Here is a 15330-nt window from a genome sequence, read left to right on the forward strand (position 1 = left end):
TTATTTTTTGTGCTAGCTCTCACATCTCAAAATTGTCACTTAAGATTACTTTCTTTGAATTGAAGATGGCTAGTGGCACTCCTTTGGCTGCCCATGTCAATTATATGCGGAGTCTCATGACTCAACTTGCTTCTATTAACTCTCCAATCACTACAGATGATGCAATGGCAGTGTTGCTCAAAAGTATGCCTGAAGATTATGATCATGTTGTTACCACTTTGAAAAATCTTCCTAATCCTACTCTTGAAGGTCTTATTACTGCTCTTCAAGAAGAAGAAAGGCACATGGAACTCCGGAGAGGCAATGACACAGCCTATGCCATAAAAACTCAAAAGGGGAAGTTTTCACCTTGCAAACATTGTGGGAAGACTAATCACCTCTCAAAAGATTGCTTCAAGATCAATCCTTGCAAACATTGTGTCAAAAACAATCACCATGAAAAGTATTGTAAAGCCAAAAAGGAAGCAACTACAAAGTCAGAAACTGCCAATCTACTTTCAGTTGATGTGTCTCCACAAGATGAGGCCTCGTATGAAGACTATGCTTTTTAAGCACTTTTTTGTTTGTCATCACTGGGTCAAATTTTGAGGTTCTCTATCTGGAGTAGTACTCCAAAAAGAATATGTTATGTAAATCACCTCTGGTCACCATATGATGTAGACCATGTGATATGTGTTTTGTCTATCCCATTTCTGTGAACCTCACACCCTTCGGAACCCTTGCTAGCATGAGATCCTAGCCATAGATTTATCCTTGACCACCATGAGATGGCATGAGAAACTATGAGACTAGATGTATCCTTGACACTGCAAGAGGCATGTTGGGATAAGTATGATCAAGGGCTTGCTCTATGGTGCATGTGTGCATCTAGGGGAGTTACATGTGTGTTTGTGTGTGTTGTAAAGGCACATTAAGTGCTATGATGTGTCTAGTGTGTGACCTAAGTGATGATGTAAGACAAAGGCAATCCCATTGATGTAGGGATTGATTCCCACTGATGTAGGGGCTGATTGCCACTATGTAGGGAAGGTATTACCTTTTCCCCTTTTCTATAAAAGAGAGTCTTCTCTCTCACAATCAATATAGAGATTTCATTGTGCTCTCACACCTCTTGCAAGATGCATCTATTCTATCCTACGGGATTCTACAGAGGCCTCGTGGGGCTATGAGACAAAGTACGATAACATAGTAACTCATACGAGGCAAAGGGCTCACTCAGACCCTTTGCTAAGTAGCTACTAAGCTCGAAAACAAAAACTCAAAACTAATAGCTAATGCTTAGTCTCAAAGTCAGAACACATAGCTAGACACCATGGTGCCCGTTGGCTGCAAAAATATCTCGTATCTATGTCTGTTGGGTATTGTGGCTGTGGGTGTGGTCTCCGTTATCTCTGTATCCCATCGGCGGGCCATATTGAGAGTGACGCCTTTGGTCAGACGACCCCGTGGGAGTAAAGTTGTGATGGGTTGAACCTCCATCGTACGTGCTCTGCATCGTGTCTGGCTCCTGTGCCTTTGGCTGCATCCCTCCTCCTCCTCGTCTCATCCCCACATTCGCATTCTCGAGAAGTCCAGTAGAGAGACCCTATTGTGTCAAATCAAGGAACAAGAGGGAACAGGTTCGCGAGAGACAGGTAGATTCAGCTCAGTGACACATCACAGATTTCTATGCATTCGAGTATGCCCTTGGGCATGTCGGAGTAGAGGAGGAGGAGATAGATGATATGAGGGCAGCATGGGTCAGTTGCAATGCATGCAGAATTTGAATGCCAATTGGCCCTCCAATGGGGAAAGAGTGCCCTTGTGAGAGTACTTGTTTCTCTTTTCGACCTATATGCAAGGTGGGAGAGCGATGGCGGATAAGTGCAAGGTGAATAGAGAGAATGCTACATGAGATTTACAATGAAAGGGTGGTACCCTTTCATTAATGTCCCTTGAGATCACTCAAGTTCCATCTTCCCATTTACACCTACCCTTATCCTATGACCCATGCATCTACCATTCAATGCACCTTAATGCACCCTTTCCTTCTATTGCCTCTAGGACCTAGACACATGTGTGCACATCTTTATTAATAAAATAAGTGTCACATGTTCAAATTTGATGCCGTCTGAGTAGTGGCTCCAGCTCGACTAGTTCTATCTGCTGAGATGATCCACTGCCATAACAAATCGGTCGGTGTCCATCATAAATACAAATACATGCTACACCATTGGTGTATAATATATAATAATGTTTTAATGTCTACTAATCACGGATTAGTGATTTCTCTTATCATGACACTCCCTTCTGCTTGAATGGGCAGAAGTCCTCTTATGGATCCTCTCTTGTCTCTTTGTCTTGCATACGCTTTTCTCTTTTACTTCTGCATTTGCATCTCCTCTTCATAATCTACAAATAGTCTTCTCTTGGTAGTACACAATCTCTTCTGAATTAGAACTTAAATCTCATCTTCAAGTTATGGTTCTTCTTGATGCTGAATATTCAAAATGCAGAAGTACCACTGCAGTACCTCTTCATTCTCAGAATCCTCTTCTTAATACCAAGATCTTTATAGTAACCTGCTCAATAAGCTGAAACATATTCTCAACAAACTGGTTAGTATTAAAACGATTCTCTCACCCAAATGGTTCATTGAACTAGGTGGACCTTGGCTATAGATGATTTTGCGATGAACAGCTTCTTAATCTATAGAGGCGATAGATCATCAATCTCTTTTTTCAACTCTTCTATTTCAGCCCTATTCATCATATAAGACGCTCTACACGGAGGAGAAAAATCTTATTCTCTATCCATACTCTACAAAGAATATATTCAGTTCACACATCCATACACTAGTGTCGGCTGAATGGATAGCATTTACTCTTGGTTTTATGTTCGCCATAGAGTCCTGGGATGAGGAGGTAGAAGCCTCACCCTCCTGCTTGGATGCTTTGCCTTTCCATTTTACAGGATTGATTGGCAAGTTTGGCTAATAGAGTAGGAGTCAGGACATTTATGCCATGGATGCCCTAGCTAATCCAAAACACTTATCCTCCTTAATTAGCTTTTTCTTCTCATCGTGAGTCATGGAAGGAAATGGTATCCATCCAGGACGTGATTGGCTGGTAACATTTTGTACAATAGCTTTCTCCTTTCCTTTGTTGAAGGGTTTACGAGGATTCAATTTCCTCCCAGTAATCTCAGCTAATTTAGTGAGGTCTTTCAGTGTGGTTGGATTGAACATTTTAACCTCATACCTCACTTTCGATGTTAGGGCTGCTAAATACTTCTTTCTTTTATCATCCTCATTCTTCTCAGGTAACTCTAAAGAGAGTTTCCAGAACCTAGCCGTAAATTTAGCGTTACTCTTGTTATCGAATTGCTTGAACCTTTCCTAGCGCAAGGTCAATTCTTTTTCATGCCTCGGGGGCATGAAAGCGGCCTTAAGCTGCTCTACAAACTTGGACCATTGAAGAATAGGCTCTTTTCCGGTTTGTGATAAGGACCACCATATCAAAGCATCCTTCTGTAGATGCAATGTGGCAAGAGCAAGCTTCTCATGGTCGGTCTCATCTTCATGGACAAAATATAGCTCAAAATGGCGAATCCAATTGAGGATTTTATCCACCTCTCTTGCTCCGTAATACTTTGGGAATTCTATTCTCTCTCGAGATTGAAATTTGGCTCTCTACGAGGGGTTACCTAAATCTTCATCCCCAAAATTCAGCACCCTCTTCGTCCCTAATTTTGTCATAATGGACTATTCAATCATTGAGAATGCGAATGTGTGCAATGCATGCAGAGTTTGAATGCCAATTGGCCCTCCAATGGGGGAAGAGCGCCCTTGTGAGAGTACTTGTTTCTCTTTTCAACCTACATGCAAGGTGGGAGAGAGATGGCGGATAAATGCAAGGTGAATAGAGAGAATGCTAGTGGAGATTCACAATGAAAGGGTGATATCCTTTCATTAATGTCCCTTGAGATCACTCAAGTTCCATCTTCCCATTTACACCTACCCTTATCCTATGACCCATGCATCTATCATTCAATGCACCTTAACACACCCTTCCCTTCCTATTGCCCCTAGGACCTAGACACGTGTGTGCACATCTTTATTAATAAAATAAGTATCACATGTCCAAATTTGATGCCATCTGAAGCAGTGACTCAGCTCGACTAGTTTGCTGAGATGATCCACTGCCATAACAAATCGGTCGGTGTCCATCATAAATACAAATACATGTTACACCATTGGCGTATAATATATAATAATGTTTTGATTTCTACTAATCTCACGGATTAGTGATTTCTCGTCATGACATCTCCATCAGATAGAGGCCAACACATACCTGGTCCTGATCAGCCGGGAAAGAGGTCCGAAACCTTGTCCCTCCAGGAAGAGGCGGTGATACCGTCCTCTAGGAGAGGTACATAGGAAATGCTCCTTTGTCTCTCTCTATCTCCCAAAGTGCATAGTCTACAAATCCAGTCTATGCGCGTTGTTGAGCTTTTTAGATGATCCTCTTCAGCATTGCATTCTTCTTGTTCAATGTCTTGAAACACTATAATATCTGAGACCTGCTGTGATTATGTTTTTTCTTGCATTATAATCTTAGATGGAAATTGACAGATGATTTTTCTGAATGTTAGTGGTTTCAAGGGAGACATAATTGCTTTATTATTATTTTCATACTAATTGCTGTAAGCTGGGTCTATATTAGGGGAAATTTTCCTTTGATTCACTTTGTAGCCTCATTACATGAATCTTTGCGTTCATTGTAACTTCTTTAGACTGAGGAATATAGGGCTGTGTTGATAATGTGTACATTTTTTACGGTGATCTTACATATCATATTTAAGTGGACATCTTGACTCGGATCATGTTGACTTGATTGTCGAATACTAGTTCATCAGTATGTTTTGTCCATTTTTTAAATAAAGCTGTTTTTTGGGGGGGTTGAAATGGTGGCCAGATTCTGTCTTTCATTGCGGACCACAGACTATCCATCTTACGTGCTCAGCCTGCAATGCACTCATGCCTGAGAGATTGGACATAGATGTACCACAGAGATGTAATATATTCAAACTTTCGCTGAAGTGTTTGATTTTGTAAGTCTATATGCTTATATATTGATCTGACCCTTGGAAGCTGACAAAATTGCGGGGTTCGTCATCACAGGTGCAGGATGCCATCAAGTATTTTGTGATATGTATTGGCATAACCAACATGTATTGCGGCCCAATGGTGTGGTGATTGGTTGTATAAGACCAGGAATGTTAAAGACAGTATGTCTGATTTCTTTTTCTATTGTAATTCTTTGTATAAAGATTTCATGGCTAGGGGATGACATTCAACCTCCTGGGTTTTCAGATGAACGAACGAAGGATATCAGAACTTCCCTCTGGATCTTTTAGAGGAAACACCTATGAGCAGGATGTGAGTCGTTTCTAATTTACCTTTTTTGTTTCTTCAATTTGATGACTGCTTGTCTGTGCTAGAGGAAAAACAAGTATGGATGGTTTATTCACTGTTCTGACACAGCAGGTGACAAAACGATACATATCAGAACAAAGGCTGGAAGTACAAGATGTGGTACTTGAGTGGCTGAACAAGATGGACAGGGGAGAAATCGGTAAATTCAAAGACCTTTCATTATCCATCATCAAACCATTTTTTCAAGATGAATTATTGTCCTTCTTACAGTGTCAAGGTCTGTATGCTTGCAGAAAAGCCGATTTTGCCGGCAAATCGTCCTACCTTCACAGCAGGATCATACTTCTGCAAGTAATTTCTAATACTCTGCTTGTGCTATGGGGTGTGAGAATTTGTGATTCCCATGTATAATGTTTCCTCGTTTTGCAGTCAATGTGCAGATTCTATCATTCAACATATCTTTTACAAATACCGTTTGTCGCTTCCAAAAAATGTGAGTGTTGTGAAATACAGTAAATTTTGAGCTGTGATAGAAGTACAGACATTTGCAACTTTTTTAAATGGAGCATATGGGAAGTTTAAAGGATATTGGTAGGAGTCAAATATGTATAGAATCGAAAGTTAAGATTCGAGCAGACATGGATACATCGTAGATGTTCTGGATGATAGGCAAGCAGGAGTGTGTGCAATTTAAGGAGAGAATTCATTGCAACTGTTTTTCATGTGCAGGAACTCCCACCTGATGCAGCTGGAAGGGAGGACTGTTGGTATGGCCGGTTATGTAGGACACAGCTACACAAAGTCTCTCATGCACAGAAATACAACCATGCATGTGAACCTAGCTCTCGGTCCAGACAGACTTAATGATATGCCTAGTTGCTGCTGTGTTGTGCCATCCTGTTTTGAGTGTCTGGAAATATAATTATATGCAATTTTTTTTTCCCTTCCTAAAAATATTATCCTGTCAGGTAGGCTATCCGTGCCATCAAGAAAACACTCCAGGAAAGAGAGAATGTCCGATTCAATGAAGACATTTTGTTCCGAGGGAGGGTGAAGCCTCAATCATCTAGCTTCTGGTGAGGGGAATAAGAACTGCGATACATAATTAACGAAGCAGGGGTTTTGTAAAATGAAGCATAGGATTTCATTCCCTTATGCTTAAGAGAGCCTTGTGGGTTCACTACAAATATTATTACTTCATACGTCCCGTTGATGAATAACATAGCTTAGCTTTATAGTACAACAGGAGCTTTTAAAAACATAGAGTGCAAAGAAAGGAACACAGTAGCAAGGTCAATCTTTCTCACAACTTGACGTGCAGCTTGAGCCTAATCAAATGTGTTTTGTGATTGTTCGACCTCATTACTATTTCCTTTTGTTACAAGCATTTTGACATGAATTATTAACATGCTATCTCTTTGAATCAGTTATGCTTGCTAATCTTCTTAAGGTAAACACATATGTAGAATCAAAGATCAAAGATGGAGCTACACAGTTTTGGTGATACTTGGTCCCATGCTGGGAAACATAACACAAAACAAACATAACTCCAAGGTCTAAGAACTTGAGAAATTCGAGCATTTAGCTGCACAACCAATTCAATCAACATCTTATGGAAACCTTGGGACAAGTGGATACAAAGCAAAAAATATAGGTGGAGTTTGCACCAGCTTGCATGCGTTGGCTTTTCTTGTGCACTCTTTATGTTGAGCGTAGTATTCCTTTTGAGTTTGCTCGTCTTTCATGGTTCGGGAAAAGGGCAATGCTTTGGCACCCCATGCCCCCTCATTTATGGTTGTGATCACTCATCTTTTTAAAAGAAATCAGCTTTCATGTTAAAATAAGGCAAGGTGTTTTGTGAAACCTTCTGTATTTGTTTTACCCTTGAGCAATAATAAAATAAAATTCAAAACCATAATTTACAACATCAATACAAGTAATATTGTCCTTAAGAATTGCTAAATTGCTAAATAAGGTGTAGAAATATTTTGTGCTAATTGCATGTGTGAACCTAGAAAGTTAACATTTAATCTACTTATTGTAGAGCCCTTGGGCCTAAGTTGAGGCCTTCGTTTGTTAATGGCAAGAAATCAATTGCTACAAGTCTTGTGAAAAATGGTGATGTAGGTTCTCTTTGTCAAAAATGGTGCTACATTGAACTCATGTTTAACAATTACAATTACAAGGTAGGATATTCTTTTGAAAGTGCTTAATAAAAGGTCTTAAGTGATGAGATGTTTAAAAAATTGATGGTGTTGGATTGCATTGGTTTCATTGCTTTGGTACCTAAATGTATAGTAGAAAACTCCAAGCTACCCAAAGACGGGCTTTGTTCTCACATCCTTGGCTATGGCTATAAATCCAGGCTCCTTGATGGCTTGAATCATCTTGGATTGATGATGATCACTTCTATTGTATTGGCGTTCCTCATGAGCCAAACATGGGAATGTGCACGCACTTGTCTCTGTGGGTAGAGATGACCACAAAGATCAATACTACCACTAAAAGCTTGCTTTATTTGTTGTTTCTTGGTGCCCATGGTGTAAGCAATATGTATGGCCATGGGATTGGTGCATCCTTGAGAGAAGGAAAGGTTCATTATGAGGCCAAAAGTATACATTATGGAAGCACCTTTATTAGGGGGAACTAAAGGTATCTAACAACCTCTAAGAAGCTATTGATGAAGGTGGGATAATAAACTTGGGAGATGAGTGGAGACATTCATGTCACCATTGAATTTCTTATCTCGGTATATCAAGACTTGTTATGCTACCTCTGACTTCTCTTTATCCTATAGCTACACGTAATGGCTAAGTGGCAGACAAAGGGGCACCTAACCCCTTGAACTAATAATGCCTTGAATTCAAGGTGCGGATTACGATGAGCTATTATTCATTCACACTATAGTTGCAAATTTCTTGAAGGAGAAGCTATCATGCTTATAAAATTCTTATGAAACCCCATTCTCTTGTAGTCTTCCAATAAGAAGTCTCAATTGATAATGGTATTTAATAACCCAACACGCCATTTTTCGTAGAAAGTCTCTTAAAACCATGACCAATCTAAAAATGGCACTTCTCAACCTTTCCTTGTACCTAGTCTAGGGCTTGTCTATATGCTCCCCATCACCTTTTTCTCTCTAGCTAGAAGAAAAGAGTTCTACAAGCATATACCTCAATCATGCATGGAGTCCTCAAAGTCATAAGAAGCAAGTGATCGAGAGCTTCGGTAGAGACATCTCGATTTATCCGATTGGTCCTGTATTTGGTTATGAGTTCATAAAAGGTGAAAAGCGTAAAGTTAATGGGACTAGTGTGGCTCCATCGGCATAGGAGGACAAGTTCGCATGCATTGGCTAGATCATCAGGCTCGTGTTTCGATCATGTATGTATTGACAAGTGGTCTTGTTACGTCAACCATAATCTCGAAACCATGGGTTGTGTGGTTAGGCGGGAAACCAGAGGGCTTAACAGTCCTTGTATACTATGAGGCCTAGAGGGTTTGCGTCTAGGGTCACACCTAGGCCTAGACATTAGTTAAGAGGTGCAAGGGGGAGCCCATGAGGGGGCTAGAAGGGTAAGGTCCCTTGTGGGACATATGGCACCAAGGGAGGAGGCCACTTTGCAAGAATTGGGATAGGGGGAGGTTTCCAGAGAGAGATCTCTGGGGTGATGGAAAAGGAAACAGGACTCACGAGATGGGGATCAGTGGGAAACCGTGGCTGGGAGGAATTAGCAAGAAGCCCTCTTATTCAGTTGGTGTGACATTTATAGCCATTCTCGACCAAGCACTACATTTGTTCGGTCTAGATGCATGATTTGGAAATCCAAGGCACCTTGAATATCCACCTCTACACCATGTATCATGGTGTCCCAAACTTTTTTATCACTTCCCTTTGCCAAAGAAATCACATATTTATGGGCACTGGGACTCTCGAGCAACTTTAATTTCTTAACTAACCAGTAGTTCAAAAAATTATGTGTTGCACTATCATCAACCATCACTCTTACTCTTTGCCCCTTAATTTTTCCATGCATCCTCATTAAATCATGAGGACCAAAGGTGGGCTGCTACATTGCCGATGATAGACATCACATGCGGGTGCTATTCTCTTGATAGATCTCTATCTCAGTGTACTTTTCAGTACCATTAAGCGGCAAGACTTGCACCGCATGCACTTGTTTTTATGGAGGTCTATTTGGGGCTTTAGCTCCCACTTGTTTATTTTTAGGGCAATTCCAAGCAGCATGGTCTTTGCTCAAACATTTGAAGCAAAGATTTTCTTGCCTAGCACTTTCGCAATCCTCTTTCTTCAAGAGAGGATAATTTTGTGTTTGAGGTTTCATAGGTGGTACCTAAGAAACCTCCTTCTTAAAGTGCCCCTTCCTTTTCAAATTGGAAAAGTTATTAAACTTTGGAACAAAACCTGTTTGTTCTGAAGTTTCAACTTTGAATTTCCCCGTCATATCATCGTATATTTGGGCATACTTAATAGCTTCCTCAAAGGTTTATTTTCACCTCAACCTTATAAGTGTCTTTAAGACCTCTCATAAAACCCCTTATCTTTTGGAATTCATCAATTCCCTTCAGCTTAAGGACTGCCTCCCTATAGTTCACTATGTACTAGACTAGAGTGTTTTTTCCCATAGTGCAATTATCCCAAGCCTCCCACGCTCTTTCTAATTCATTTTCATATAAAAACTCTTTTAAGAAGGCTTGTTCAAACTCTGTCCAATACCTAGGAATTCTACCATTTTCCCTGAGTCTCATCCACCATTTGTAGGCTTTATTTCCAAGGAAAAGACTTGTTTCCATGACTTGATTTTCAGGAGAGGTATTCCTGAGTCGATAGAAGTCTTGCCACTTTTGCAAGAACGTATTAATCGCATCTTTATTATGCTCCTTTTCTTCCCTATTGAAAATTGGCGGTTTCAAGTCCTTAAGGATATTAGAGGTTTCTCTAAGTCGAGAGGTGGACCTCTTAACTTGATTAGGAGGAATCGGTGATTTTTCTGTAATAGTTACCGATTGAGAATCAGCTAACTTAGTTATGGCTTCAGCTAGGGTTTTCAATGTATCACTTATAACTCCTAGCTATGTTTCTATATTTTGCATTCGAGTTTCAAGTTTAGGGAATTTCGTATACGGAATTCCATAATCACTCTAGTCTATGTCCTCCATTTCCACGTTATCCTCTTGAGTTTCAATTTGTACCTCCTCATTTGTTTCCTCCCCAACTATCGCTTTTCCTTTTCTAGCCCTTTCCTCGGCCTCCCTAATCGTATCATTCTTTTCTGGATTTGTCATTTTAACGATGTGTATTTTCCAAAAATTATAAAGCAAAGCGCTTTATGTCAGAGAGAAAAATGTGATGCCCACTTCCTTGGTATTTGTTCGAGGCTTTGGATATGTCTTTGAAGTCGATGCGCTTCTCTTTGATTGTTGATCTCGCCTCCGCTTTCCTCGAACTCGATCCCCAAAATCTTCTTTTAATTCCGACCTCTTTCGCTTTCTTATAACTCAAAGTCCTCGCTTCGACCATTAATCTTTGAATTTGGTGAGGCTAAGAAGGATTAGGACACTTTGGGATTGAAGGGCCTTAGAAAAGAAAGAGGTAAAGAATCCATATAGAGAGGGGTAAAAAAGAAGAAATGATGTGGCTTTTTTTCTTTTCTTTTCAAAGGTTGAGAGACCTTTGAATGATGTGGCCTGTCAAAACTTTGAAAATAAAAAGCAAAGCGACGAATCGACGAAACGGCGTCGAGAATCAGAGAGTTGAGCGCTGCAAGTTTGATTTTCCTCAGTCGATTGAGCAGTGATATACGAACGGTCTTTAGGAAGTCATGTTCCGGTCACCAGCGGAGATGACCTGCTGATCTGCAAATTGCTCTCGAAGGTGTTTTCAAAGTTGCGCCCGCTTGCTGGACATATTCGGACTGTAGACTAAGACAATAATGAAAGAAGTGCCAAACACCTAAAAGCTATTCTCCACTCATAAGCTCTCTCTGCATATATTCTACATGGCTGCATCGGCGCTTTCCTTCTGAGTAGTAGCAGCAGCAGAAATGGCGCGACGTGTTCCAAAACCACTTCCTTCTTTCACGTCTTTGTCGTATCACGCCAACCGAGTCTTTGAAATGGCCGTCGTTCTCAGAACTGGCTTTTCTTTCACTTGGTTCTTATTACGACGCAGTAGGCAACAACAAACAGTCAAGGGAGTTCTGCTGATTTGGGGCTGCTGTAGTGGTCAGGACCGCCTATTCACTTGGAGCATATCTGCGACACTTTGCGTGGTCCTTCTAGTTTGATTGCATTCACAACTGTATCAACAGAAGCGTGATCACAACCCGCTCTGATACCAATGTTACACCAACTGAATAAGAGGGCTTCCTGCTAATTTCTCCCAGCGACAGTTTCCGAGTGATCCCCATCTCGTGAGTCCTCTTTCCTTTTCCATCACCTTGGAGATCTCTCTCTCGAAACCTCTATGGAATGAACCTCAAAAGAGAAGTTTTGAAAAATTAAAAGTAGCTATAGGAGTAGCTCTTGTCTTAAAAGTAGTGGATCCCAATGAATCATTCGTGGTTGAGACATATGGCAATGATTTTGTTGTTGGGACGGTACTTATACAAAAAGATCGACCAGTGGCTTTTGAAAGCAAAAAGTTAGATCGTGCCCAACGGAATTACTCAACATATGAGAAGGAACTATATGCTACAGTTTATGCTTTTAAAAAGTGGAGGCACTACTTATATGGTGAAAATTTTGAGATCATCTTTGATGAGTAGAGCATTAAGTGGATTTGTAATCAGCTAGAGCTTAAAGGTAAAAAAGCTAGATGGGCTGAGTTAATGCAAGAGTTTGATATACAATTGACATATAGGAAATGTGAGTTTGATCCTCACTTCTTTGAAATATGGAAAGCAATTAGAAATAGGGTCCAACTAATCGAGATGCTTTCGTTGTGGAGTCGCATGGAAATGGCGACACACCACAAGTTGGTGATGAAGGACTTAAGTAGAAAACTTATACTATTGATGATGGCTACCTGCTCTACAAGGGTAGAGTATGTGTCCTAGATAATAATAACATTAAGCACCAAATTCTTTTTGAATGTCATGATAGTCCGAGTGTTGGATATCCGGGAATTCAAAAGACATACGTGCTTCTGAAAAGACAATTCTTTTGGCCTGGAATAGGTAAGGACGTCCAAGATTATGTATTGAAGTGCCAAAAATGCCAAGTCAATAAGGCTGAACGCCTTAAGGTAGGAGGTCTCCTACACCCATTGGAGATTCCATCTGGCAAATGGGAAAGCATCTCCATGGAATTCATTGTAGGACACAGAGGGGGCACAACTCAGTGTGGGTAATTATGGATCGGTTGACCAAGATGGCTCATTTTATTCCTGTCAATGAAGATGTTAAAACTCTAGAATTAGCTAGGCTATTTGTAGAGCATATCTATAGATTATATGGCTACCAATCGATATTGTTAGTGATCGAGATAGCAAATTTAATAGCCATTTTTGGAGGGCTGTGTTTAAGAGGTTAGAAACTTCATTGAATATAAGCACTACGGATCATCCACAGAGTGATGGTCAAACTAAAAGGGTCAATCAGATCATTGAGGATATGCTCCGAGCATATGTAAGTAAATGGAAAATTGATTGGGAACTGTATTTTTCCATATTAAAATTTGCATATAACAATGCCAAACATTTAGCTACAGGTTTTAGTCCATTCATGATGATGTATGGATTTCAACCAAGAGACCGAATGATAGTGGAACCCAAAAAAGAGAAGGTTCAAGCAGCCAAATACTTTCTTAAAGCTTTGAATCAAACACTTAAGTTAACTAAAGATAGCATAAGAAGAGCTCAGGATAGTAGAGCACGAAGTTATGCAAACCCCCACTGTAGAAAGTTGGAGTTTGAAGTAAATGAGAAAGTCTACCTTAAGGTACCTAAATCTTCAGAATCTCTAAAGACAAGTAAATGTCCGAAGAAGTCTCCTAGGTATTGTGGACCATTCACAATACTTATGAGGATTGGAGAACTTGCTTACAAATTAGCCTTACCTGAGGGATGTAGAGTACACCCAGTTTTTCATGTTAGTAGGCTAAAAAGAAAGTTAGGAGATGATGATAATCTCATTGGAAATGAAGTCCTACTTAAACTCATTGAACTTGCATCTTAACCACATGAACCAGAAAGAATTTTAAATAGACAAGAAAAAAGAACGCGACACACAATATGGCAAGAATGTCTGGTTAAGTGGAAAGATAGACCTGAAGAGAGTTCAACATGGGAAAGGGTAAGCAATATCCAGAGGAGGTTTCTCAATTTTGTTTTTGAGGACATAAACCATTCTTAAGGGGAAGGAAATGTTGCATCAGCCATAATCCCGGAACCATGGGTTGTGATTGTGGTCAGCCATACTATGAAACCTAGAGGGTTTGGGTCTAGGGTCATGCGTAGGCCTAGACATTAGTGGTGGGCATTCATACAATGTGTGTGCATAGGTGTGTGAGATCTGGGTCTCTATGAGGGGTGACGAAAAGAAAGAAAGAAAGAGTTGCTTATTAATGGCCTCAAAACCAAGAACAAAACGTGAAACATTGTGTGATCACAACCCCTTGGTGGACAGCTAGAGGTACCCTTTGAATGCTTTGTGGGTCTTACTCATGGATACCTCAAAGCACTTTGATGCCATGCTAGTTTGACATTGTAAGGTGCGTAGACTCTATCCATCCAAGATAATCTATGAAAGGTTAGAGCTAACACATGGAACTAGGTCCCAACAAAATCATGATGTCTTTGGAGCATGTCTAAGATCTAGAGGTCTTAACAAGGAAAGCCTTGAAGCAACCTAGCATTGTGCAATTCTAAGAAAGTAACATCAAATGGGGACATCCAATTACTGGTAAATTTACAACACTACATGGATCACCTCCACACAAATATGGTGTAATAAAGCTCAAAATTCACCAAAATTGTAAGTGGTGATCTCCACTCAGTAATGATGGGGATGGGCAAAAAGTGAGTTTTTCGAGCGAGTTGAGAAGGGAGTTTTTTTTAGCAACCACCATTTTTTGTTCCACCTATTCCACTTGTGACACACCCCTCTGTCTGGGACTATTTTTGACACTGTCAACGGAGTTCTTGCCCTAGGTCTCCCTCTCCCACTAGCCCCTCCGCTCAACCTCTCCCGCCTCTCTCGCTAGCCCCTCTGCTCAGCCTCTCCCGCCTCTCCTGTTAGCCCCTCTACTCAGCCTCTCCTGCCTCTCTTGCTAGCCCCTCCGCCAGCCCCTCCGCTCAGCCTCTCCACCTCAGCCACCCCTCACCCGCTCGCCTCCCCTCTGCTCAGCCTCTCTGCCTCAGCCCCCCATCACCTACTCAGACTTTCCAACTCTCTCTCTCTCTCTCTCTCTCTCTCTCTCTCTCCTGCTAGCCCCTTCGCTTAGCCTCTCCACTTCAACCACCCCTCCGCCTCCCCTCTGCTCAACCTCTCTGCCTCAGCTCCCCCTCACCTACTCAAACTTTCCACCTCTCTCTCTCTCTCTCTCTCTCTCTCCCTCTCCAGTCCGCAAAGCCCCATCCGTACTTCTCTATTCGTACAACCCGTCGCTCGTCAGCAACCCGTCAGCAGCCAACAAACACACTAACCCTAACCTTGAGTTGTGCTAAACCTCCAACCCAACCCGAGGGTTAGGTTCAGCTAGGTGGTTCAACAAAAAGCCAATTATGTACTGACCTACCCTCTCCTCCCAGTCCCCCTCAACTCCTTCAACCTCTATCAGGACTCGGTACTCTACAGTTGCAACCCATGACACCCTCTTCTTATGCACAGAATTACCAACAAGAAGGCTCAAAACGACCCATCCTTGGGCAACAAAATCAGATTTTTTATCTG

The 15330-nt window shown here is 41.1% G+C and overlaps 1 protein-coding gene across 1 annotated transcript in view; it reads left to right on the plus strand.

The window, feature by feature from the left end:
- LOC147897275 (RING/U-box superfamily protein) overlaps window positions 1-6788 on the plus strand; it is a 71966-nt gene extending 65178 nt beyond the window's left edge. Inside the window, exons 10-16 of the mRNA XM_087380590.1 lie at window positions 4956-5054; window positions 5162-5268; window positions 5354-5419; window positions 5528-5615; window positions 5710-5767; window positions 5846-5909; window positions 6146-6788. Of these exons, the coding sequence (XP_087236716.1) occupies window positions 4956-5054; window positions 5162-5268; window positions 5354-5419; window positions 5528-5615; window positions 5710-5767; window positions 5846-5909; window positions 6146-6280 (617 nt within the window). The 3' untranslated portion in view covers window positions 6281-6788. The remainder of the gene's footprint in view (window positions 1-4955; window positions 5055-5161; window positions 5269-5353; window positions 5420-5527; window positions 5616-5709; window positions 5768-5845; window positions 5910-6145) is intronic.
- The last annotated feature ends 8542 nt before the right edge of the window (window positions 6789-15330 follow it).

Source organism: Dipteris shenzhenensis, chromosome 10, assembly GCF_047967505.1.
Source record: "Dipteris shenzhenensis isolate YYH24624 ecotype China chromosome 10, Dip_SZ_1.0, whole genome shotgun sequence".
Classification (NCBI taxonomy): Eukaryota; Viridiplantae; Streptophyta; class Polypodiopsida; order Gleicheniales; family Dipteridaceae; genus Dipteris; species Dipteris shenzhenensis.